This window comes from Globicephala melas, chromosome 8 (assembly GCF_963455315.2).
Source record: "Globicephala melas chromosome 8, mGloMel1.2, whole genome shotgun sequence".
NCBI classification, from domain to species: domain Eukaryota; kingdom Metazoa; phylum Chordata; class Mammalia; order Artiodactyla; family Delphinidae; genus Globicephala; species Globicephala melas.
In genome coordinates, this window is record NC_083321.1 from 22,025,268 (window position 1) to 22,051,681 (window position 26,414).

A 26,414-nucleotide genomic window follows, 5' to 3' on the forward strand; every position below is an offset into this window, starting at 1 on the left:
ACTTCCATAAAGAGGATTGGTCCCCTCTATTGAAAGTCAAGTAAGAGCCTTATTGAGACAGCAGACACAGATGCCTCCATTGCAAATGGGGATTGTAAAAACTCTCCCAGTCCCAGATCTCTATGTTCGCATTTCCATGGCCCCTTAAATTTACTCCTGAGTCCCTCCAGTGAACCCCCCTCTGACATAGAAATATTGCAGAGGGCAACATTATGGTCCCATGAGCAGTCATCACCCACGTTTGCCCAATATCTTCACAATTAAGGATCCTTTTTATTGTACCCTTCCCTGAACCTCCATGGAGTCGATGTATTGAAACATCATGCTAATTAATAATAAGCTCATAGCGCTTATTAACAATCCTTTGTTCCGCATTTTTTTTAATTAATGAAGGACACAGAAAATGACAATTTAAATTCTGGTCAGCACCGGATTACCGACATTACCACAGTGAGTTGATATAATCCCAGCCAAAATCCAGTAAGGGGGGTTCAGAGCCCAGACTCTGGAGCCAGGACACCTGGGTTAGAATCCCAGCTCTGCCACTTGTCAGCTGTGCAACTTTGGGCAAGTTATGCAACCTCTCTGTGCCTCAATGGTCTCATCTGTAAACTTCTAGTAATAATAGTACCTATCCATAGGGTTGTTGGAGAGACTAAATGAGCTCAAATATTTAAAGAACTTATAACGGTGCCCGAAAAATAGTAAATGCTAATTTATGCTAGCTCTAATTTTTTAAACAGCTTTATTTCTAGAAATGACTCCAGGAAATACTTCTAGAAACTTGTGTCCCTGGATGTCTGGATCTAAGTGAAGGACTTTACATTAAGGCCTTTTAAAATTTCATCTTGTTTTCAGGTGGCCCACAATTCAGTCATCACCATAGAATTAATCATAGCTTTAATACCATCATTCTTCTTCAGTTGAGGTGAAAATAAATAAAATTATCTGTAATATACTGTGTTAGTTACACTAATGTTAATCATTTAAACTCTAGATCTTTAAAAATCACTACTTCTTCATTCATAAAGTGTCACTAGGACATACATATTATTTCCATTTCCTTCACTTTATTTGGAGACTCAAGATAGAAGCATTTGTCTGATAAAGACAAGCACTTCACAGGGGGCAGAGGAGAGCTAATAGGAAATAGAAGGGCAAGAAGAGTCTACTGGGGGAAATAAGTCAAAATGCCCTAAATGGACAACTATATTACTATGCCCAGAAAAAATGAAGAATGCAATCATCTTAGCATAAGGAAATAACTCTGAAAATGTCAGTGGCCCAATCTTTCCAAGTGAAATGGATAACCACCCAGAGGGTGAGAGAGTTGGGCTATACAATCTCCATACCTGCCATCCCCAAGGCCACCAGCACCTGCAACACTTTTTCCAAGTGCTACCCTCTAGACAGACACCACCCTCACACCCCAATCAGTTTCTAATAGTGGCTCTGTGACCTTAAGAAGTTACTCCGTGGCTTGATTTCCTCATTTGTAAAATAGAGATAATATCTGTATCCACCTTATAGGGTTTTATAAGGATTAAATGAGTTAATGTGGGGAAAGCTCCTAGAACAGTGTCTGGCACAAATTGTTACCTAAGTCTAAAATATTATCTTTATTTTTTTAAAAATACAGGTTCCTAAACTTCTCCCCAGTCCTAATGAGTCAGAATCTGCAAATCTGCCCTCAGGCGATTCTGATGTGGATCAGCTTCGAGAACTATGGATGGGCAACTTTATTATTTTAAGTGAGATTATCACTTAGTTATCTCATTTAAAATATCTCCAAATGGGGCTTCCCTGGTGGCGCAGTGGTTGAGAGTCCGCCTGCCGATGCAAGGGACACAGGTTCGTGCCCTGGTCCGGGAAGATCCCACATGCCGCGGAGCGGCTGGGCCCGTGAGCCATGGCCGCTGAGCCTGCGCGTCCGGAGTCTGTGCCCTGCAACGGGAGAGGCCACAACAGTGAGAGGCCCGCGTACCGCAAAAAAAAAAAAAAAAAAAAAAAAACTGTTTGGGTGTGAAAACCCAGTTTCGTCTTTTTGTCTGATAATTTCCAGTACATCTTAGATGGCTATTTTATAAAACAGAATAAAAGTAAATTACTGGAAAAATGAAATGCGGCTTGGATGTCACAGCAATTTCAATTTGCTATAAAAGCTTCTAAATGTTTGCTCTTATTTCCAGACTTTTCTTGCCAGGGACTTGTAACAAACAGTTCACAGAACCACGTGGGACTACAGACCACACAGAGAGGCATTGCCCTAAATCCCTTTTCAATTCAATTCCAGACATTTATTAGGCAATTTCCAGGTCTATGCTAGGTGCTGTGGCCACCACTGATATTTAGATGACGGGCTTAAAACCTCTTTCAGATGCTGAGATGAATGAGAATGAGGCTGGGCTATTGCAAAGTGAGAGTGTAATTAAATAATCCATAGGTTTCAACTGGAAAAGAGGGAAAATAGCACTTGGCTTGAGAAGTATCACAAGTCAGAAAGATGATGTTTCATAAAGAATGAAACCTCCTACTATATCATAGTGTTATGTTTGGAAGTTCCAGACACATCTCAAGCCCCCATCAACATGTTTTTCTTTACCCTAGCTTTAACCCTCAGAGGTTGGAAGAGAAAACTGTGAAGCATAAACTTGGTATTCAGCCTCAAGTCTTCTCATCCACTCAGCCTCCCCGTATGTAATCCCTCACTGAGTCCCATCAACCCCATCTCCACTATAGGTCCTGAATCCATCCATTCTCTCCACCTTTGCTATTAACACCCAAGCCACCATCACCCCCCACTTGAATGACTGCAAAACCAGCCACATAGCGGGTCATCTTGCTTCTTCTCCTGACCCAATCGCAACACCAGCAAGCAGAGTTGATCTCTTAAAATATAAAGCACATCAAAGACTTCAAATAAAACCTCCATGGCTTCCTGCAGCACAGAGATTAAAATCCAACTCCCTACCGTAACCTCCAGTATCATATCTCAGGACCACCCTACCTGCCTCAGTCATCTCCACCAACCTTTGCTTTCTCTCATTACACTCCAGCCACGCAGGCTTTCCTTATGTTTCTCTGGTCATCAAGCTTTTCCCACTTTAGGGTCTTGTCCTAGCTATTGGCTCAAAAAGGAACACACTCTGTCCTGGTCATTGCAAGCCTGGCCCCATCTTGCCACTATGGTCTCAGCTTACCTGTAACCTCCTTAACGAGGTTTTCCCTTTTCACCCAAATGCTCTCTTTCACTTCATCCAGGTTGGCATTCATCACAGCAGTTATCAGCAATACGCATTCTGTCTTTGCTGCTGCAACTCCAGAGAGCCAGTGCCCTTGCTTATCAGAAGCACTCAATAAATATTTATTGTCTGTAGGAAAACTTTCAGAGCCATCCAGGAGCTTGTGCTTAGTTGCTCCCTAGTATGAAAAATCACAAATTCACTCCAAAAAACAAAAGTGCAATAAAAGAAGCTGAGGGATTTGTTCGCTGACTTACTTGGGATTTAATTACATGGAGGATTTTGAGGAAAAGAAGGAAAAATATTGTAGTACATTATGGTGCTAATGTGTGGGAGTTTTCATTGTTTACTCCTGTCTCCTTCCTGGGGTATTATTAATGAGCCAACTATCTTGTATGTGATAATGTATTACGATGAGTTGTGCTGGGTTGTGGGTCAAGATAAAATAGCAGAGTCCAGTTTAAGCCAAATGACATTTGCTTGGTGAATGGCAGACTCATTTCACGCTTGCTCCTCTTCTTCTGCACTGTACCTGTGCTCACCCTGAGTTGAACAGAGCCAGCCTCCCTCCCGTCTAGCTGATGGGAGGAGGTAGATGAGCCAGCTGCTCAGCAATCGAATTGGACTTCTGAAAAAACAAGAATCAAGGCGGCCCCTGCAACGGCCACACATCGCAGAGGCTCACCGCCTTGCATTCGAATGATAGAGGAGTTCTTGACAGCCACCTCTGGTCTTCTGAAAATACGGGCAGGTATTCACCACCTGGCTACTCTCAGAGCAGCTCCTGGGCCAAAGCAGGGCACTGACCCCAGGGAGGTGGCCTTCTAGTTCAACAGACGACCTTCAAAAGACAGGCAGCCCCTTACGCCCACCTGCATTAACCGTCAGCGGCCCACGAGAGTACAGTGGTGGGAATGCCCCTCTTATCTCCGGCTTTCATCGCTGTGGTGGGGGGAAGCTGCTCTTGGGGGCCCAGAGGGATGGGTTTCAAGGGTTTCTTTGCTTTTGATGTCAACCCTTCACCACTGCAAGATGAACACGTGCCATCTGTGGTGTAGTGTCTGACGGGGGAGGGGGATGGGCAGGGAAATACATACAGATACTGGTATGTGCCACTGATGCCACATCATCCGGATGAGCCATCTCTCCCCAAAAGAACACGGGGCTCAACTTCTAGAAAGTAAGGTCTATTTACTTCTCCCCTTAGCTATGGAATGTCAATAACTTATTTGAAGCAATGAGTCTAGCTAGGGTAGTACTAGGTCACCACTGGGCTCCCCAGGATACTGCACTGACTTCTCTTTCCTGTGTCAAAACTGGCCTCTCTGTGATGTTACTAAGTATTTAGCCATTCATTTTTCTTCTCCCACATCTCATCTAATATGATGGTGAACATGCGGTAAACACTCAGTTGACGCTTAGTGTTTTCTTAATACTTTCTATTTTGATTAATTATTACTTAAAATGTAATGACTGTCAAATTTGGGGAAAATGAACATGGGAGCACACTTTTAGCAAAATGTAATTCATTTCTCATTCTAAACTATGGTGATGGCATTGGACAGGTTATTTGTTTGATATATAGCATATTAGAGCTTAATTTCACCATAATGAGAAGTGATCACTTTGGGTACCATCTGTATGAAACCCTTTGTGATCCTTGAAAATTGAGTACCATAACTAAACAGGATATAGTAGACTCATTTAGGCCAACAAATACAGAAGCCATTATGTAAGTGAAGAAATTTTCCAGAAATACTCTGACCAGCCCTTTACTCAGTCCCTGACTTGTAAGGGACTCACATTTCCTTATTGTTTTGAACACAGAAACATCTCAAGTCCAATACCCAAGTCCTCATCTGCAACTTGCACATATTCTTCTTGTTTGTCTTAACTGAAAGCCCCTCCTCCAGAGTTCTGGGCACCTGCATACCAGTAGCCAGGTGTTCAGCTGTTCAAACACGAAACATCCACCAACATGTACCTCTCTCTGTTACACTTATGCTCGGTGGGATCGGGGGAAGCAGAAACCGATGCTATAAGCAAAGCTCACAGGGCAGAACAATAACAGGAATAGAGCTGAAGAAACAAATGCTGCAGGTTTTTTCCCCAGAGAAAAGTTAGCAAACTCAATTTTAGCAAAACAAAAAGGTAACACAGACTAACCAAACTGTGGATTTCATTCACATTTGAATATAAGTTGGATTCACTGCAAAATAATATAAATATATATACACATGAAATATATATCATATATATAGAGATAGATATAAAAACATCAAGTCATCAGAAGTCATTAGAGTCAATACATCAATAACAGGATAATACTATAACCAAAGCATTTAAAGAAAAGCATAAACTGCTCTCTGGAAACTAAAGTCTCCTCAGGAATCAGCTGACCTTTATTTTTCAAGCTAAGTCCTCTATAAGTTCAAGACAATGACCTTCTTAAACCCAAAGGACTTAGGAAATCATTTTTGCAAAGATATCTGATATCATGGTTTTTTTCTCCCCAAAATGCCCCAATATGTCTGTGATTCAGATACTTTCCAGGTTTTCCCATCTTTGTGGGTAAAAATAAAAAGAATTAGCAGTTTTTTCTGCATGGTTGTTAAACACCCTAATTACTTCATGCACCATTACCACCACTTGCACATAAGCCATCCCTTGAAAATACTTTTTAACCTAAACTAAAATTCATGCTAATTTCTTCTGAGAATATAGCCAATATTAACACAATTTGGAGAGTTATTGGATTTACTTTTTTAATCTTAACAGGGATGTCAATATTCTAAATGCACACAATGGAGATAATCTACTACCATCTGAAGTGGAACCAACAACAAAAATCTCTTTAGAAAGACTGCACATTTTTATAGTGATGCAAAGTATTATAATTATTTATCATGTACCATAACCTTTATTACTGACTTGCCATTATTTTGATACTAAAATGTCTTCATACATTCCCTCATGCAAAATTCACTTACATTAGAATCATATTGTTGGGTCTTTTTTTCCCTCTCATTTTTGTACTGGATGGAATTACTTTTTCTGATTGTTCTCTCAATAAATCAACATTCTGGTGCAGCTTGTGCAGACATTTTGCATTTCTTTTCTTTATCATAAATTCAATGGATTAACAAATCATGACATTAACTATTTGTTTCTAAAAACAAAACGTAACAAAAGAACCAGACAGTAGATAAACATTAGTTGAATGAATAAATCTTAATGGGATCCATTTTTGTGGCACTCTTCCTGGATTTTGTAAGTAAATGAAGCCAGATAAGAACCATAATACGTAAGAGACAGTGCTTCCTAAAGATGCAAGAATGAATGAGATTTGGTGTTTGTCTTTGGAGTCGGTGAGGGGGGTGGGTTCCAGTGAGGGGGGAACATGTACACAAGGCAGAATGTGACAAGTAGCAACAGTGTTACAAAGTGATATCCAGGTTCTGGGGAAGATGAAATTATACCTGGTGCATCTTAAAGGATGAGGAGAAATTCACTGGGCAGAAATGAAGGGTGACCATCCAGAAAGAAAGAACAGTAAGAAGAAAAGCGTGAAGGTGGGAGGCAAATTTGGGAACCACGTGTAGTCAGTTTTGTCTGTATCGTGGGGGTACAAGGGAATAGAGCCTTGGATGCTAAATTGAGTTTTTAATAATCAGTAGGCAATGAGCAGCTAGTAGTAGTTTTGAAACAAGATAGTAACATTAAGATGAATATGAAAACAATGCGTAAAACAAGCCAGGATGGAAAGAATAGAGGCATTTAGAGACTAATTGGGAAGTAGGAAGGCTTCCTGGAGGAGATAAGCAAAAATGAAGTCTTGAATAATGGCCAGGGGGGTACAGAGGAGAGATTGGAACGAAAAGGTAGCGCAGAGGCCAAAATAATAGCCTCTGGCAACCAATGTGGTTCCAAAAACAGGAACATCAGGAAGAGAAAAAGGAGCTGCTTTAGAGGATGGAGTGCCTAACACATGAATGCCTCGTACATTCCAAAGGCAACGCAGCCAAAGACCCAGCACCTAATGCATCACTTCCCTCTCTCAGTGTTAGGGATCCCAGAGCTTACCTAGCCTCCACTTGTTCACACCCGACGCTTTCTACAACACGCTGGGAATACCCAAGTCCCTCTTGGAATCTCCATCTCTTACGGCTCATTCATTCAGCATCATGAACACAAGTGCTTCCCATCAAGGGGCGCCATGCTCATCCTTATCAAGGATGAGATGCTACCTTCACTCTCTCAGTTCTAATCGTCTAGCCCTGATGCAGCTCTGGCATGCTGTCCTGATCACTCTGGATGTGGTTTCTTGGTGTGTGTTTGCTTTTCATGGAACTGGCTTTACTATTTAGCAGATTTAAAAATAATACAAAATTCAAAAAAGAAAATAATACACACCTTGCAATAAAAACGTGGAAGATAAAGTTGAGGAAAATCTCAGAAAACAGAGCAAAAGGAAAGAAAACAGAAGAGAGTACGAAAACATTGTAGTAGCATCTAAGAAGTTCAATATCCAAAAAGCGAACATTCTAGAAAGAAAGAAAAGAGGAAATGGAAGGAAGCAAGTCATCAAAAAATAATTCAAGACAATTTCCCAGAACTAAGGATGTAGCTTTCCCGACTAAAAGGCTACTGAGTGCCCAGGACAAAAAATTAAAATAGACATGTGTCAACACAGATCATTGTAAATTTTCAGAATACTGGGGATAACCAAATCATAGAAACTTCCAGAGAGAGAACAATATAACCTGGCACACACGTCCCTCCAGTGGAGTCTTCCCCCAATACAATACAGCCCTACCCCCTTTCCACCATCTCCCCCCGAATGAAAGTCAGATTATGTCTCTCCTCTGTTTAAAAACCTCTTGTGGCTTACATGACACTCAAAATAAATAAAAGTGTAATGAAAATGAGGGAATTAGGCTTTAAGACCACCTCTAAAATGTGATGACTCTTATGAACATTAACATTTTTGAATGAATGGTAAAGGCTTCTGCTTTACAGGCAGCTACCAAAATGGAATTTTTCTCCTTCCTACCTCACTCTTGAAGTTTGGTTTTCTTTTTCCCTTTCCAGTTTTCCTTTAGTCATCAGTCCACACTTTTTAATGTAGAATGTTGGCAATATCAGTATTGTATCACAGGAATGGCTCCTCAATAGGGTTTTTAATGCTAAGAAGTCATAACAAGGTTTCAAAAGAACAATTGAGAAGCGGGTCAAGTTTCCATGTGAACCAAGAGTCTCTCAATTTTCCATGGAGTTACGGCAAGGAAAAGAAGGTTCAGATTGGATGGAACAGTTCAAGCCAATCAGGTGAGGCTTCCCAAATTTGCATGGGCCACCGGATTGTCATGACTCTAAGAAGTAAGAATATATACCAAAAGTGCTCAGTACATGTCTAACTAAACTGAATCAATGAAATGGACCTCTGGGTTCTTCAAACTAATAAGCTCATACTTTAGGTGTGATTCATTCAGTAAATATTTATTGAACACCTACTTTATTGCAGGTCCTTTTCAGGTGTTGGGGACACAGCAATAAAAAGACAGAGGAGGTCCATGCCCTCTTGCAGTTTATGATCTAATGGGAGAGTCAGATAAGACACAGACAAGGTAAGATAATGGGATAAACCGGGAAGGAGTGAAGGTTGTAAGAACGGGATTAGATAGGGTGATCAAGAGAGAGACTGGGGAGACACGTTTCACCTGAGACCTGAATAATGAGAAGGACCCAGCTACACCAAGACTTGGGAAGGCCAATCAGAAAGAAGAGTGCGAGCAAAGGTCCTAAGGTGGAAACAAGGTGGAGTGCTTGAAAAACAAAAAAGAATATGAACTTGTTAGAACATAATAAAAAATGAGGAAGAAGGTACAAGATGAGATTGGAGAGGTAAGTAGGGGCCATAGGGTGTAAGGGCTGGGTAGGCCAGGGTGAAAAGTATCGATTTCTCTTCCACATATGGAGAAATATTTTTCTAGGAAATTCTAAGATTGTCTCTTTCATGTCATTTCCCACGCTATTGTACTCAGGTACCTTCAACCTCCAAGAAACAAGCCAAGGAAATGAAAATTTTTTGTGTCTTTTTCATATTTTAATTCATCCACACAATTACCTAGCACATAAGGAAAATTTATTCTTTTAAATGAGGATACAGCTCTATCTCATTCAAGGGAAAAGAAATTTCTTGATGAAGGAATCAAGGAAGTTCAATATCAGGTCTAAGTATTTCTTCTCCTTCTTGTGCAAAACTCCCCATAAGATGGATGCTGAAGGAATAAGATTGCTTGGTGTGCCACCACACTGAACAAGCTAGGGCTGGTACGGCAGGCTTGGAGTGAAATTTTCTCCATTCAAGTTTGTTCATGTTGTAACTGCTATCTTATTTCAAGATACTCTTTTTTTCTTCCCTCCCATTTTGGTGTATACATGCAGGAGCTTCTCCTTATCTTCTACTCTTTCTTATCCTCAATGCCACTACCTAATCCGGGTAAGCATTATCTATGAATACAAGCTCAGGCTTCTTCTAAAGGTACTTGGTTAGCGTTTGCCAGCCAACGTAAAATAAACCATTCACATCGATTCAAGGGACCCATAAAGCTGAAAGTCATAGAGGAGTATTTGCTAGTTAGGGGAAGAGTAATGGTACGGTTGAGACAAAACTATTTCATTCAAAGGCCTTAAGGGACCCATTTTCCAGTGTCACTTTTGCTGTAATGCACAATTGCCCCAAATAATGTAGGAATCAAAAATTTCCAAAGCGGGGGACTTCCCTGGTGGCGCAGTGGTGAAGAATCTGCCTGCCAATGCAGGGGACACGGGTTCCAGCCCTGGTCCGGGAACATCCCACATGCCACGGAGCAACTAAGCCTGTGCACAACTATAGAGCCTACGCTCTAGAGCCCACGAGCCACAGCTACTGAGCACACATGCCACAACTACTGAAGCCCGCACACCTAAAGCCTGTGCTCCACAAAAGAAGCCACCGCAATGAGAAGCCTGCACACCGCAACGAAGACCCAATGCACCCAAAAATAAATAAATTAATTTTTAAAAATTTCCAAAAGGAATGAAGCCAATAATACACCAACTCTACAGATAGAATACTCTACAGTAACGTTCACCTGCCATCTACCCTGCCTAGTTAATGGAATACTCCGCCAAAGTGTAATTCTTTTTGAATACTTAGTTTTGTTTCTTCTATTATAAAACTATTTAAGTACATAGAATTGGGATGCCTTAAAAATGGTGAAGTCTTTCTTCATCTAAAATACCAAAATGCTATGTATATATATATTGAGTCAAAAGAGATCCTCTGGTCTTATGAACAATTATGTCACAATGCAGTTGTCTCCTCAAGTCAGCATGTGTGTATAGATTGCATGCTAAAATCTTGTTTTAACCTCACAGTTGCTCCCTTGTCCCCTCATTGCATCAATCAAAAATCCTTGCTAGTTCTACATCCAAATCTCTAATCAAATCCATACCTTCCACATCCACTTACACTGCCTTAATTCTGGCTCTTATCTCCCACACAAACTATTCTAATAGCCTCCAATCAAAAAGTCCTACTGATTCTTCCTGGCCAGCCTCAAATGTCACCTCCTCTTTGACGATTCTCCAGCTCTCCAAGGCATAATTCAATAACTCCAACTTGCTTTGCCCAGTACCTCTTAGTACACATTACGCTTACAAAACTGATTACACTCTACTGCAGTGCTGTCAAATAAAAATACACAAGCCACATGTGTAATTTTAAATGTTCTAGTAGCCTCATTAAAAAGGTAAAAAGAAATTGGTAATTTTTAATAATATATTTTATTTAACCATATAGACCCAAAATATTATCATTTCAAATGTAATCAATACAAAAACAAGAGTCTATAATTTTTCATATTAATTCTTTGAAATCCCATGTGCATTTTACATTTATAGCATATTTTAGACACTAAGTTGTCATCAAAAATAAATGATCTGTATTTAGATGTCATAAAATTTACAACTGAAAAAGCAGATTCACATACCCAAGTTGTTCCAAATGGGCTTGAGAGTTTTATAATAAGTGCATCAAATATCAACTTTATATTTTAAATGAAAATAAAATTAACATTTAAAAATCAGTTCCTCAGTCACACTAGTGGCTAGTGGCTATGATGTTGGACAGTGCAACTCTACCATAATTATTTGTTTATACATTTGTCTTCCCCACTATGTCAGACCATGTCTAATTTACTTGTATCCTCCCCATTGCCTAGCATAGGCAGCTCTACCATAATTATTTGTTTATACATTTGTCTTCCCCACTATGTCAGACCATGTCTAATTTACTTGTATCCTCCCCATTGCCTAGCATAGGCTTGGCATATAAATGATGTTTTGTGAGTCTTTTGACTAGACAAAGAAAAATAGATGTGGAAACCACCTGACTACAGCAATATTAAATCAAGAGCGTTTTTTGTAAGGAATATAAATGGCAGTTTTTATGAATATATACACACACACAAGCACAGGCCTGTATGAAAACTAATTAAGACTAAGTACATTTGAAATTGGTGCAGCTGGTATGGAAAACAGTATGGTGGTTCCTCAAAAAACAAAAAATAGAGTTGCCATATGATCCTGAAATCCCACTCCTGGGCATATATCTAGACAAAATTATAATTCAAAAGGATACATGCATCGCAACGTTCACAGCAGTACCATTGACAATAGCCAAGATATGGAAACAGCCTAAATGTCTATCAACAGATGAACAGATAAAGAAGATGTGGTGTATATATATATATATATATATATATATATAATGGAATACTACTCAGCCATAAAAAAGAATGAAGTAATGTCATCTGCAGCAACAATGGATGAACCTAGAGATTATCATACGAAGTGAACCAAGTCAGAAAGAGAAAGACAAATAACCATATGATATCACTTATATGTGGAATCTAATATATGACACAAATGAACTTATCTAGGAAACAGAAACAGACTCAGACATAGACAACAGACTTGTGGTTGCCAGGGTGTTGGGGGGGGGCAGGGGAGGAATGGATGGGGAGTTTGGGATTAGCAGATGCAAACTATTATATACAGCAGCAGTCCCCAACATTTTTGGCACCAGGGACCAGTTTCGTGGAAGACAATTTTTCCACAGACTAGGATGGGAGGGGATGGTTTTGGGATGATTCAAGCACATTACATTTATTGTGCACTTTATTTCTGCTATTATTACATTGTAATATATAATGAAATAATTATACAACTCACCATAATGCAGAACCAGTGGGAGCCCTGAGCTCGTTTTCACTTCTGCTCACTTGATAGGGCTTTAATATGAGTCTGCAAGCAATTGATTTATTATGGTCTCTGTGCAGTCAAACCTCTCCGCTAATGATAATCTGTATTTGCAGCCGCTCCCCAGTGCTGGCATCACCGCCTCAGCTCCACCCCAGATCATCAGGCATTAGATTCTCATAAGGAGCTCACAACCTAGACCCCTCGTGTGTGCAGTTCACAGTAGGGTTCACGCTCCTATGAGAATCTAATGCCGCCGCTGATCTGACAGGAGGCAGAGCTCAGGCGATAATGCGAGCGATGGGGAGCGGCTGTAAATACAGATGAAGCTTTGTTTGCTCACCTGCCCACTGTTCACTTCCTGCTGTGCGGCCCGGATCCTAACAGGCCACAGATGGATACTGGTCCATGGCCCGGGGGTTGGGGACCCCTGATATACAGAATGGATAAGCAAGGTCCTACTATATAGCACAGGGAACTATATTCAATATCCTCTAATAAACCATAATGGAAAAGAAAAAATAGAAATAAAATATATACAGTCAAAGAAAAAAAAGACTAAGTACATTTGATGTTACTGATTCCTTCAATGATAAAAGTTACTTCATACACACTATTTCCCCTTCGTCTGTGCCTTCACCACTTTTTCTCCTCCCTTTAAAGCATTCGTGGCTATTTTACACAATTAGCACTTCCTAATAGTTTCTACATTCTCTAGTTGTCTTCTCTATCCGTGCCTTGCCTTCTCAAATGATACTGTAAACTTCTGGAAATAGAGATCATTCCTTGTACTTTGTAACTTTCCTCACACATGGCTGAACAGCAATAACAAAGTGCAAGAATTTAATATATGACATATAATCAATTCTCAGATGCTTTCTTTTTCAGTAAAGTCTTTTCCCAATCAATCCTAGACGCCCAACCTCTCAGCACTCACATTCATACCACTATCTCTGGACACCTGAGACCATGACCTATCACATAGTCAGTTCTTTGTGTTTTGCATGTTCAATTGCCCTTCCTCCCCAAGGAGGTGGGATGAAATTTCCAGTCTTTGTTACAATACCCCACATTACCTAGTTTCCGCACTCTCATCAGATGGACCCTTCTGTAGGCACTGCTTCCTGTCCCCATTTGCCACCTCCATCTCCCCCGACCAGCCATGGATGCAGCCATGTGACAGAAGAGAACTCTGTAAGGGTAGAGTCTCATAAAACCCTATAAAGTTTCATCTCCCTACTGACAAATAACTCTGATAAATCAACGCACACACAAATTTCCACAAAAGGGATTCTAGTAGGTATGTATTTTATTCTAATGTTGCTCGAATAAGAACAAAATAAAAATAAACACGGAGATGTCTTGGTGGATCAGTCCCGGGGTTTCTCTAAGTCTGTGCTCTTTCTCTTTTGCTTGCATAGCTCTTTGATGGTATCTACCTCTGCAGGAGTGAACTTGGGGGTTAGCATCACAGCGTCATAATCAAATTCTTCATCAAGTGAGAAGGGCCGAACTTCACCTCCGACTATCTATAAAAGGTAACAAAGGAGGAAAATAACATATAATCATTGTAAATGAAGATAAAGTTGAAAACATAAACTCTCTATTAATATTTAATTAAACTTTTTTTAGAGTTCAGCACTCTGAGCTGATTAAGCTGTTTTTAAGTAAAGGAATAAATTCAATTATTCAATTTGACCTAATTTAAGCCTCTTAATATGCCCCATTTGTACCATCCTGCATCTGAATGAATATCATTAACTAATTCTGCCCACGGCAAGAAGAATCAGAAAGTCTCTCTTGCACACATTCATTACATTTTTACCATTTGTAGTGTTAGGGCTACAGGCATATGGAAAAACTAAGAGTTATATTCAAATGTGAGAAAATATACCTTAAGATTTTGGTCAACCTTAAGGACACTTTTACCATTTACTAAAAAAGACCTGTAGCAATAAAACATCATTTTCAAAGATAAAAATACTCTCTGCTTAATATACTTACTTCTTCAGATAATACTTGGGCCAATAGCAGCAGGAATTAAAACACATAGTAGCACCCTAAATTAAAAAGTCCAGGATCCTTTCTTCCTACCAAGAATTTTTTAAATATTACAGAATTTATCTGCAACTCAGAGTAGCTGCAAAGAGATGTAATAATTTTGTATCTACTTATTCATAATCTGTCAATTTTAAAGACTTCCTAAAGGAAGGTAGATTAAAAAAAGCATATTTTCCAATAAACAAAAGAGATTTAATGCCTTAAATCTCACTGCATCACCCCTTAAAAGGCCTCTCCAAAAGCAAATGGTGTGTGATACAGTGAAATCACCCAGCACCTCTGTGTCGCTCTCTATTATGTATGGTGATGCTGAAATAATTGAAAAGGATGGCTTCTGCAAGAATGAAAAAAATGCCCTGAAGCTATAATCAGCTTTCAATATTCTTGCATGGAAAATGATCTCATTTAGTGGCTTTTGCAATGTTCTTGAAAATGGAGCATCTAGCTCAGCAACTGTGTACTGTTACCAAAGGTGCAAAAAAAACAAAACAAAACACCCCAAAACATGAAAAGTAGATATCTCCTATCTGTTTAGCAAGCTGCATCTTGTAGTTGGGTGTGCAGTGCTAATAGCAAACACCCAGCCATCTATCATCCTTTCTCGGCAAAACCAGCACGAGAACAAATTTCAGAGACTTGCTCACTTCCTCTTTGTTAGAAAGTGTCTGTGTGCTTTCCTGACAAAGGTAATGATGGGAGCTGCCACTGAGTGAGTCCCCACCACGCGCCAGCCCCAGTACTAGGAACCGTGCAGGCATTAGCAGTAATCTTCAAACAACCCATCTTACAAAGCTCTGAAAGGTTAAGTAACTTGCCAAGGCTACACAGTTAGTAAGGAAGAGAAGCAAGATTTGAATCCCAGGCGACCTGTAGATAAAGCTTCACCTTCGCAACAAAAAACACCAGTAAAGATCGACCTTGAAGTTTTCACTAAGCCAAGTCATAGCTCTTTGGGAGAAAAGATATTTTCTAAACAAGCTAAAAAATTCTCACAGCCTATCATAAAAAAATGCACTCAAAAAAAAAAAAGAAAAAAAAATGCACTCGAGGATCCACATAATACCATGACTATCTTTAAAAGAGCAGCTGTACCCTGGAAGCAACTCAGTCTGCCGAGTGGCTAATCTGTCCATTTAGGTCACTTTCTGAAAATTAAATTTATTGTCACCACAAAGTGACAGTGGGGATAATATGGCTAAGACCAGCTCAAATGAAGAAACACAGACACAAGGACACAGTATGCTCATTTCCTGAATAGAAGCATCCTCGCCGTCCCTAACTCTATCCAGCAGTAAGCGCTGAGGTTTGCAGGCCTGGTCCTGGCAGAAGACGAGAAAGAGCCCCCTCTCTGCCAGTGCTTCGGTCTGAAGGGATTCTTACTGCCCATGGACACCTGGTTGAAGACCTGCCATCCACATGTCCACCAAGTTTCAGGCTGCCCATTGCACTAGGACTTTGAACCCTATCCTGAGGTCTCTAAAACCTGCCTAGACCTTACTAGCCACTCTCACTAGATGCAGTCACTTTGCCTTCACCCAGCTCCCTCTGAGGCTGGAAAGCAGGTTCAAATTAGACAAATCCCTTTGCTGAGCTAAAATCCCAGCGAGACCATCATACCATCCTACCCGCTCCCTCACCCAGCCCGAGCAACGCTCACATGCCCACCTCCCTGCCCTCTACGTGTTCACTCTGTAAACACTCACTGAGTGCTTAATGTGAATTAGATACCGGGAACACAAGGATGAAAAGAAGCAAAATCTGTGCCCACGAGGTTTCATAACTTCAGGGAGAAGACGGAAGTAAATGAGTGATTTCATTATCATGCTCCATGCTCCCCAACAGAGGGATGCAAAAAGGGCTAAAGGAGCACAGAGGGTAAAGTGCTGAAGCTTAACTTAGCCTCAGCTGAGTATGGCCACTCTCCAGAAAATCCTACCCACCTCCCCACTCATCACCCCACTCAGGACCCACCTTTTATCAGCAACGCAGACAGACTAAGGCTTGTATGTTGAACTTCCAGACTCTCTGACGAGGGCTGACCCCTGTGACCAAGTTAGTCCTTTCTCCCAGATAGGGTCCAACCCACCACCTTCTTACTCCTCTCCCTTCCCCACGGTCCCCATACACCTTTCGGCCGTAATATCCAACAGTATGGAACTAGAGATATAGAAATTTATCCTTAAGTGAAAAGTTTTTTATTTTCCTTTAAGTTCTTTTTCATACACTGAAATTTTTCTCTATTGTGGAGCATGATTTCCTTCATCAGTCATTTGTTATTAACCGAAACAGCAACAAGAAATGTTTCTAGCTAGCCAATAAACATATGAGGCCAACACAATAATTATTCATTTATAATACACTTAAAAATATAAAAATATACTTATAAATGTCTTCACTTAGAAACTGAGTTATTAACAGCAGCTATCATTGTTAGATTAATTCCTTAGGCAATCAGTTAAATGCTGAAATATAAAAGCAAGAAACGAAGAATAATAATAATTTCATATCTGCAATGCCAAAATATGATACTCAAGACCTTTTAAAACATTTTGGGGGTATCACTGTCTCTCTATACTGCAAGGTGGCCAGTACATCTCTGGATCAAAATGTCAGAGGAATAGTCTCCTGCAATCATTCAGATATATTCCATTCTTTCCACAAAAGTTTATTAAAATCTAGGCACTGTGTAGGTGCTGAGGATACAAAGATGCAGACTTGTATGAAATCACAGAGAAATGAGATAGACACATCAACAGATCATTGTAGTAAAATGTAGTAAGTACACATGGTATAGTTAGAAGGTGACAGGAACAGAGAAGGAACACCTAACCCAGCCCAGGTTGGAAGGCACTGGGAAGGATTCAGAGGAGGCTTTCTGGAAGAGGTGCTGTCTAAGCAGAATCTTCAAGGGTAATATTATTTAACAAGGTTGAGGGAAGACGAGCTTTGCAGACAAAAGCAGGTCTCATGAACAGGCCAAGTCAGAAACACACAAATTTCACATATGTGTATCTGCGAGTAGTTCAGTGTTGTCAGAGCAGAAAATGTCAGGTAGAGAGTGGCAAGAGACGAAGATGGTGCCAGATCATGGCAGGTCTTATATGCTACTTTTCCCAGAGATGATGAAAAGTTGCTGAAGGATTTTTTGAAAGCAGGTAGATACTTGGTATCTGTGCATTTCGAATAAATTCCTTCCTTCATTCAAATGTTAACTGAGCACCTACAATGAGACACAGGCGTGCAGAGAACAGGAGGAGACCCCGCCCTCTTGGAGGGTACATCAAGAAAGATCACTCTGAAGGCTGAACAGAGGGTAGATTGGGAGTCAGGAGACTAGTCAGGAGCCTGCTGAAGCAGTCCAGACAAGGTAATGAGAACAGAGCATTGAGAGCAGATATTTTAAAATATTAGAAAGTGAAATTAACAGCACTTGATGACTGATTTGGATATGGAAGGGAAGCTCAGTTTTTAACATGTTGATTTGAATGTACCTCAAGGAATCCAGATAGAATTGTCAACAGGCAATTGAACCCACAAACCTGAAGCTCGGCAAAAGGTCTGAAGCTGGAGATACAGATTTGGAGACATAAGCACAAAAGCTAGTAACCTATAGATGAAAACAGATCCAAGTATGCAAGTGGGAAGAGCTGTAGGTTTAGCATGGAACCCAGAGGAATACCAACTCCTAAGGGAAGCATGGAGGGAAAACCCCCAAAGGAGGCAGGGAAAGAACACTCAGAGAAATACACAAAGAATCTGAGAAGAGCTGGGAAGAGAGAACCAGTGGACCACGAGTGTCAGGGAAAATCAATGGTAAAAAACACAGTAGACAGTCCCATTAAAATAAAGGCTGAAAATTGTCCATTGGGATGATTGGCAATGATAAAGTACCTTTATTCTGAATATGTCCAGGCAGGTGATTAGACCAAGGGCATTTTGCAATGAACTGAATGAGGAGTGAGGGGAAAGGAAGCAGAGTCAACTAGAGGAGTCGAGTCTGTTGGTTTCTGAAGTCTGTATGAAAAGGGAGAAAAAAGACTAGACAATAGCCAAGGGGGGTCCGAGGTAAAGGGAAGGTTGTTTTTTCTTTAGTTTTCTTTCATTTCGTTAAGGATGGGAGAGACTTAAACATGTTTACACGTTGAGGGCAATGAACCAATAGAGAAGGAAAGAGACAAGGACCCTAACCATGTTATTATACCAGAAAATCACTCCCTGTAGCGAGGGAAGTTTCCTGATTATTTGTTCATTCAATACTTATTGCATGTCTCCTATACGCAAAGCACTGAATTCGGCACTAGTTCCGACTTTTTTGCATTTTAATTAAATAACCTTATAGAGACACACACGAGTGAACGTAGGGTCTTCTAAGACAAGGGGCATATATGTAATTCAAAGTGAACCCTGATGTACACTGCAGTTCAGAACACATCACTGTGATCTTCAAAATGACAGCTTTTCAAATACTGTAAAGCTGCAGTTCTATTTATGCATTTCAGCTGTTGGCTACTGTGGCGTACTTTGGGAATTCTCTTCTTACAAGTTAGGTTCATTTTGAGGTTCTAAGATATAAGGCTCCAAGTTTTTTAGATTGCAAACTGAACTTCTGACTTATTTCAAAGAGCAGAATTCGTGCAATGGAACACCAAATCCCCTGCGACGAAACAGAAAACAACTGTGAATTAAGTTATTAACTTGTTATTTTTGCCTAAGGAGCTGAGAGAAACACGTGGATTTCAGGCGTCTAATTTCAAATCTAATTGAAATCTTTTTGTAGCCTCTGAGGGAACAGAATTTGTACACTATTAGAAAATTGCTAGTTTTCTTAAAATTGCTCACGTGATTTATTCTAAGAGGGACACTATTACAGAAGGAATCATTTTCATTCATAGTACCATGTAGGCAAATTAAAGGAAATAGAACTAATGCTCAAATCAATAATAGCAGCATTTAGCTGTAGGTTATCTTACATAGTAATATGATAAATAAACTGTCTATACAGGTGAAAAATTTCAGAGTCCCATTTTTTTTTTTTTTTTGGCAGTATGCGGGCCTCTCACTGCTGTGGCCTCTCCCGTTGCGGAGCACAGGCTCTGGACGCGCAGGCTCAGCGGCCATGGCTCACGGGCCCAGCTGCTCCGCGGCATGTGGGATCCTCCCGGACCGGGGCACGAACCCGTGTCCCCTGCATCGGCAGGCGGACTCTCAACCACTGTGCCACCAGGGAAGCCCTAGAGTCCCATTTTGAATTGGAAAAACAGGCAATCTCCCATTAAAATACTACAAATGTTTCTTCAATAACCTCTTCTATATTTTGGGAAGTAGGACAAGAACTCACAATTTTTCATCTTCTTAATGTGAATTCTTTTTGTTCAGTAAAGTTGTTCAAAACTTCCAAAATTCATCAAAATAGAGTAACTACGGCAAGAAGTTATTCACAAAGGGAAAGTGGAAGGCTCTTGAAAAACGTTTGACTGTAAGGAGGAAATGCACATGTATAAAAGCGCGATAAAATTAGGAAAAAAATGGGTCCAGTCCATATCAGGAAGTTACGGATTCTCATTAGGCAATTAAGAGGAAGTCAGGACATCCAGGATAAGTTTCATCTTTTGAGATTGACATCACAGAAAGCAACTACCATCTCTCACCCAAAACAGCCCGTTGCATGTGCTGGAAATTGGTGATTATGTTCTTTTACCTACATTGGGTATTTTAAAATAAGATTAATACTATTAAACCAAGGCAGAGTTGGTGTGATATTGTGACTCTAGACATTCTGAAACATTTCTCTAACAAATAGTGGTTAGAAGTTAAAATCCCACCCAAAATATTACTCTGGATCTTTAAAGAGCAGCAAATTATTCATCTATGTCTCATTTTTGCCAACACAAAAATTGTTCATATCATTTTGATTCAAACATTGAAAACTGTTCACATTCTCTGGGAAGAAATTTATACTCCTTTTAAAGATACAACCATACACAGGGTTTTAACTGGCATTTTACTGGCTATATGATTGATTCTAGAAATCATTCTTTTTTTTTTAACCCATCAACTAAAACCATTTTGTAACAATTTCTATAAGGTGCCACTGACCACTGACTGGTCCAATAATTTGTATGGTCACAACTGAAGTCAAGAACATGAACAAGTCTTTAAAAGAAACTGATTCCTGCTAGAAATCACCTTGTAATTATAGTTTCTTAATATTCAGGGAAAGCAATCTATAATTCAAAAAGCACGTTGAAAAGTGGCTATCTCCGCAAGTTTATCTGGTAAACAATTTGGGGTTTAATATAAGTCTGCAAGCATCCTAGATAGACTTCTGTGATGTCAGTGAACAAAAGTTCTATGAGAAAAGGGCAATTTAAAATTGAAATGTGTGGATTACTTCTGATTGAATGACTGCTTCCATAACATCAAGTGACAAGACTAGTACCCAAACAACTAAATAATCACGAAACACCCTAGTGTTTTTATTAGGAAGCAATAATAAAGAGCCCTTAACAACTTCCTGTGCCCGATCCCCTTTCATGCTAGAGTAATAAAGGTGATAAAGGTCACTACCCAGCACCATCAGCAGCCTTGGTTGGCACATGCTTGTTAAGTATATGTAGATGAGTTGCAAATGATGGTGAAAGATGGCTTTCAAGTTGTGCATTTGGGGGCGTTAACATGTGGCAGATTCCATTCTCCTGTGCTGGTGAAGCGCATGTCTAGATGACATTTCCCAGCCTCCCCAGTGACCGGATAGGAACATGTGACTAAGTGGTTGCCAATGGAATGTGAGCAGAGATGAAGAGCCCTGAGTCCTAAGCCTTGGGGGAACTTGCTGCCCCCACATTCTCATCCCTTGCCCCTGCAGGTAGGACAGTGACCTGACTTGGAATATGCACATGAGGACAATGTCCTGAGGTTCAGTGGAGATCCAGAGAGAAGCACCTGCTCATTTTAAAGGCTCTCTACAGACTGCTACATGAGAGAAATAAACTTCTGTCTCCTTTCAGCCACTGATTTATTGTTGGGATTGCCTACTATAGCAGCCTGGCCTTACCTTAACTAATGCAAAATGTTTTTAGGACCTTGGAAACAATAATAAAAAGAAAAGTGGCCAGTGCAGACTAAAAGAGATAAGAAAACTTTCCATCCTTTCTCTTGCGGAGTCCCCAAGTAGCACTGTCCCTGTAGCATGGCGAACATCATGACACAAACATAGTTTCCACGTAAAAACATAATTGCTCTCTCTGTGTGTTTAAAAGGGATTATACACATTAGAGAGAGATGGCAGTGAGAGGGACCCAATTAAGCAACCTGAACTGTAAATCTTCCCAAATCTCAGAAAAATACAGAAGCACAAGGGTGTAGTGGCATTACTCTGAAAGGACTAGTTACAAAATCAAGGCAATTTCAAGAGGATTGAATTCCCTGTGGAGTACCTCTTCCCTTTGTTCCCCTCCTCCTTTTCCAGTGGGCCTTGGCTTCACTCCAGAGGTAAGAGGCTGGGCCACGGAAGGAATGTAAGAAGGAACACTCATGCTCCTGTCCTGCTCCACCTCTCCTGGAAGCAGCAGCAAATCTGTCGAATACAAAATATTTCACTTGATCCCTTCACCAAGTCCACAATTGACCTAAGTCATCTAAAAGTCTATGATAGTCAAAAAAATGAGCAAATATGCTCAAGTGAAGCAGGTCCATTTCACAATGCCTGTCCTCACTCGGGAACTTGACTCAAGGGATTCTCCTTTCTATAAAATAGAAGTCGTCAGTGCATTGGTTTTTATTTTATAGTTGCAATGTTACAATCCATCCAAAAGGTCTGGGAGAAATGTTGTTTTCGGAATAACTTGATCACGCCTCTCACCCTCAACCCAATTCTACTTCTACAGGAAAATAAGTCAAGAAGATGCTACTTTTGCCTCATTTTGCCATATTTTCCTGAGGGGGTGAAGAGAAAGAAAATGGAGTGCTGATTTCATCCTGTAACAATATGGCAATATTTCAAAAAAACATATTAAAAAACAATGATGCCAGAAGGAAGGAACTTTAACTTCCAGCAGAAAAATGAAATACTCTGTCATACTCAGAACGCATGGCCTACTTCTCAACGCATGCAAACAACAACAATGTGTTTCCGGCTTGTTTAGCACAATCACAAGAATTCAAAAGCCAATCTTCGTTTTCTGATCGATCCATTAGAAGTGGATGTGTTTCCTTATTTTTGCACGTGTGACAGAACATCGATGCATCACAAACAACTGATGACCTTCCGCAGCTTTCTCTGAAGACAAAAACAAACAGAAGCACAACAGGATCCCTCCTCCGTCTAAGTTTTCGCAGGACCAGAAGGGCTGCAACCAATAACTTGCAGCTGGCGCAAGATGCTGCTGCCTGCTATTCAATGATGATCCTAATTAAGACACTAATTAAGTTCTCAGTGGAAGTGATTAATTAACAACAGGCATGCCTTGGTTGTTGCCAAGGGCAGCATGTATGGGGAGATAACTGAGCAGGTATTGATATTCAAAAACTGAAACTTATTTGAAATACGTCTCTCACCACTACAGCTATCACCTCCACAAAAGACATGATTACAAAATTCTTAAGACTTCAGCAACAGGGAACATGGCAAACAGCCTAGAAACTGAGCACGTGGGCAGGGGGATGGTGAAGAAGGAAGTTCTACTATGATTAATTATTGAAATCATAGAATATGACCTGATTAATTAGGAGAAATAAAAACAATAATAATAGCCGGCATTTTACATGCATTAACTCTGCCAATCCTCTCAACAACTCTGTTATTTCCTCTTTTAGAGGCAATGAGCTCTAACACTGAGAGTCACCCCAGCCACCTCACTCACGGCGCCACAGCTGCAGTCTGTCTGCGGAGCCCGTGCTCCTAGTTCATGATGCCACATCATGAACTTACTTTTAAGTAAGCACTTTCACCACATATATTATTTAAAATCTATCAGATTGTACCTCCAAACTCAGGGCCAAGAAACGTCACTACAATAGCACATTAGCGTGATTAGTAAGTGTTCAGGGCATTTTACAATTTTATAACCAGAAGTAATATTTTTTAATATATATTTCTTTTTAAAATTTTCTAAAATTAACTAATTTATTTATTTTGGCTGCGTTGGGTCTTTGCTGCCGCGTGCGGGCTTTCTCTAATTGCGGGGAGTGGGGGCTACTCTTCATTGAGAGCCCGGGCTTCTCATTGTGGTGGCTTCTGTTGCGGAGCACGGGCTCTAGGCGCGTGGGCTTCAGTAACTGCAGCACGTGGGCTCAGTAGTTGTGGCGCACGGGCTTAGTTGCCCCACGGCATGTGAGATCTTCCCGGACCAGGGATCGAACCTGTGTCCCCTGAACTGGCAGGCAGATTCTTTTTTTTTTAATATTTTGGGCTGGATAATTCTTTTTTTTTTTTTTAATTTATTTATTTATTTTTGGCTGTGTTGGGTCTTCGTTTCTGTGCGAGGGCTTTCTCTAGTTGCAGCGAGCGGGGGCCACTCTTCATCGCGGTACGCGGGCCTCTCACTATCACGGGGCAGGCAGATTCTTAACCACTGCGCCACCAGGGAAGTCCCAGAGAAGTAATATTTTTAAATTCAATAAGGTTGGTGGAAAAACTGGCTTTCTAAAGTATTCCTTTATGAGTCCAAAGCTAACCTCCCTCACTGGTTAGGGGCCTGCCAACAAGACAGGCAAGAAGAGAAAGGTTCAAGCCTCTTAATGTGAAAACCAATATCTACCATCCCCATTGGCTGCCAGTGCAGACATCCCTTTGAGTGTGAAATCAAAATCAATCCTGCTTTCAGAGCTATTTAAAATCTGATGGACAGTACTGTGCACCAAGAGGGACAACTCTGCAATTCCTTTGCTGAAACTCTTCACATCCTTCATATGTTTGCGAAGAAGGTAGGGTTTTCAACAAAAATGGTTTATTTCATAAGAATTCCACTGCCATGGGTACAATTCTTTCAAAACAATATGACTCAGTATCCACTGCATTTCCCATTCCTGTCATTTGTTTCTCCAGTGTAAAGGTAAAATGCACAAACGCATAGCTGTTGGAGCCTAACATGACACCTTATATGTAGTCAATTCTCAGCACATACTTGCAGAAAGGAAATTAATTTCCTGCATCTCAACTTTTAAACTGAACGGCAAGTATGAAGAGTCTACCTATCCACAGGACATTGTGAATGATGCAAAATATGTATAGTCCTTTCCCTCAAAATCTAAATTTTTTTTTACAGGAGTAGGATTTTTATACATAAAATCAGACAATAGTCAACACAAAAATTGAACTGCTTTAACTCTAAATAGGACAGATTTATAAAAGAGTGAAACCAATATGCACACGAATAGTCTGATAAGACACAAGTTATAAAGAAGACACAAGTTATCTTTTAGCCATTTTATAATCATATAATCATATAATCATATAATGATGGGTTATTTAAATATTCATTCTCTCAGGGGGAAAATGATTGTATTCATTGATGATGGGGAATGGAATTTCTGAAGTTCTCTGCAAAGCTTTCCCAACTGAAATCTTATCTTTAAGGCACTTCATCTGACCTTATTGTTTCTAAAACAATTAGTTTCCTTCTTAGCTAAATACCACCATCTTGACTGATGTGCTTTGTAGAGTTAAGGCACCTCTCGAATAACGAATCTTGATGTTGGATGGCAAGCCTGGTTGAAAGCATTTCAATCTCTTTCTCAACTACCTGACAAGAACGTCCAACGTTTATAAACTATGTGTTTGTGCCATTTGTCTTTCTGCATTTAGCCAATGACCAGCAAGTCAAAGGCTATAATCATGTAATTTAATACAACATTAAAAAGTAAGCCATCTACCTGACATCTGATAATCTAGACAATAATATTTAGTCTGCCTGTCATATTTATAAAAATTAACCAATCCATTCCTTTGTTGCCATGTAGAAATGGCCAAAATTTCCTGAAATTTCGGGTGTTCCTCAAGACCAAAAAGGATACAGGTAAGAAATGCCCTCAGGCCTCCTCTGCACATAGCTTCCAGCTGTGATAGTTCATATCAGGTGGTTCTTGTTCTTAAAATTTTTTGAAGACCCCAAAGAGCTTTTGTTTATGGGAGTGATATCTATCAATATTTACCATATTAGAAATTAAAATTTCAAATATTTGCTTATTGAATCATTAAAATAATACTATCATATATTAAAATAAATATTTTTATTTAAAAAACCTCTTTTCCAAAAACAAAGAAAATAGAAGAGAAGCATTGTTTTACATTGTCTGAATCTTTTAAATATCTGTCTTAAATAGAAGAACGCTGGATTCTATATTTGCTTCTGCATTGAATTTTTGGAATATGCTGTTTCAGTTGATGAAAATGAAGAAACTCTAGTCTCACACAGATATGTAGCTGGAAAGGGGAGGACTATTTTAATACTCTTTTTATATAACTGGGGATATTATTCTTTGATACACACTAGATATTGACAAATGATAAAGTTTTTAAAAATAATTTCAATGTGCAATATGAAACCCTTTCAGTAAATTTTTCATACTCTTATGTTAAAATCCATTGGTCTATCTTACATGTTGAATGGATTGCGCTCCTGTGCATGATTTTGTAACATCATATATTGGTTATTTGGAAAATGATGGTTCACTGTGTTATGCAGATCTTTCAAATGTTGACATATTTCATTATGCAATATAAAAATCACATTAGTTAACATTACCAATTTTATCAGAAAAGGCTTTAAATATTGGGAAGCTCTCAAGCTCACAGCACTGGATGTA

General features: G+C 39.8%; 1 protein-coding gene across 3 annotated transcripts in view; it reads right to left on the reverse strand.

The window, feature by feature from the left end:
- Positions 1-13,839: 13,839 nt before the first annotated feature.
- The window catches only part of IFTAP (intraflagellar transport associated protein), a 59,539-nt gene continuing 46,964 nt past the window's right edge, over positions 13,840-26,414 (reverse strand). For all 3 annotated transcript variants that reach the window (XM_030864659.2, XM_060303348.2, XM_060303349.1), the window contains 2 exons: positions 22,046-22,185; positions 13,840-14,077 (listed from right to left, as the gene is read on the reverse strand). In XM_030864659.2, the coding sequence (XP_030720519.2) occupies positions 13,919-14,077; positions 22,046-22,185 (299 nt within the window). In that variant the 3' untranslated portion in view covers positions 13,840-13,918. The remainder of the gene's footprint in view (positions 14,078-22,045; positions 22,186-26,414) is intronic.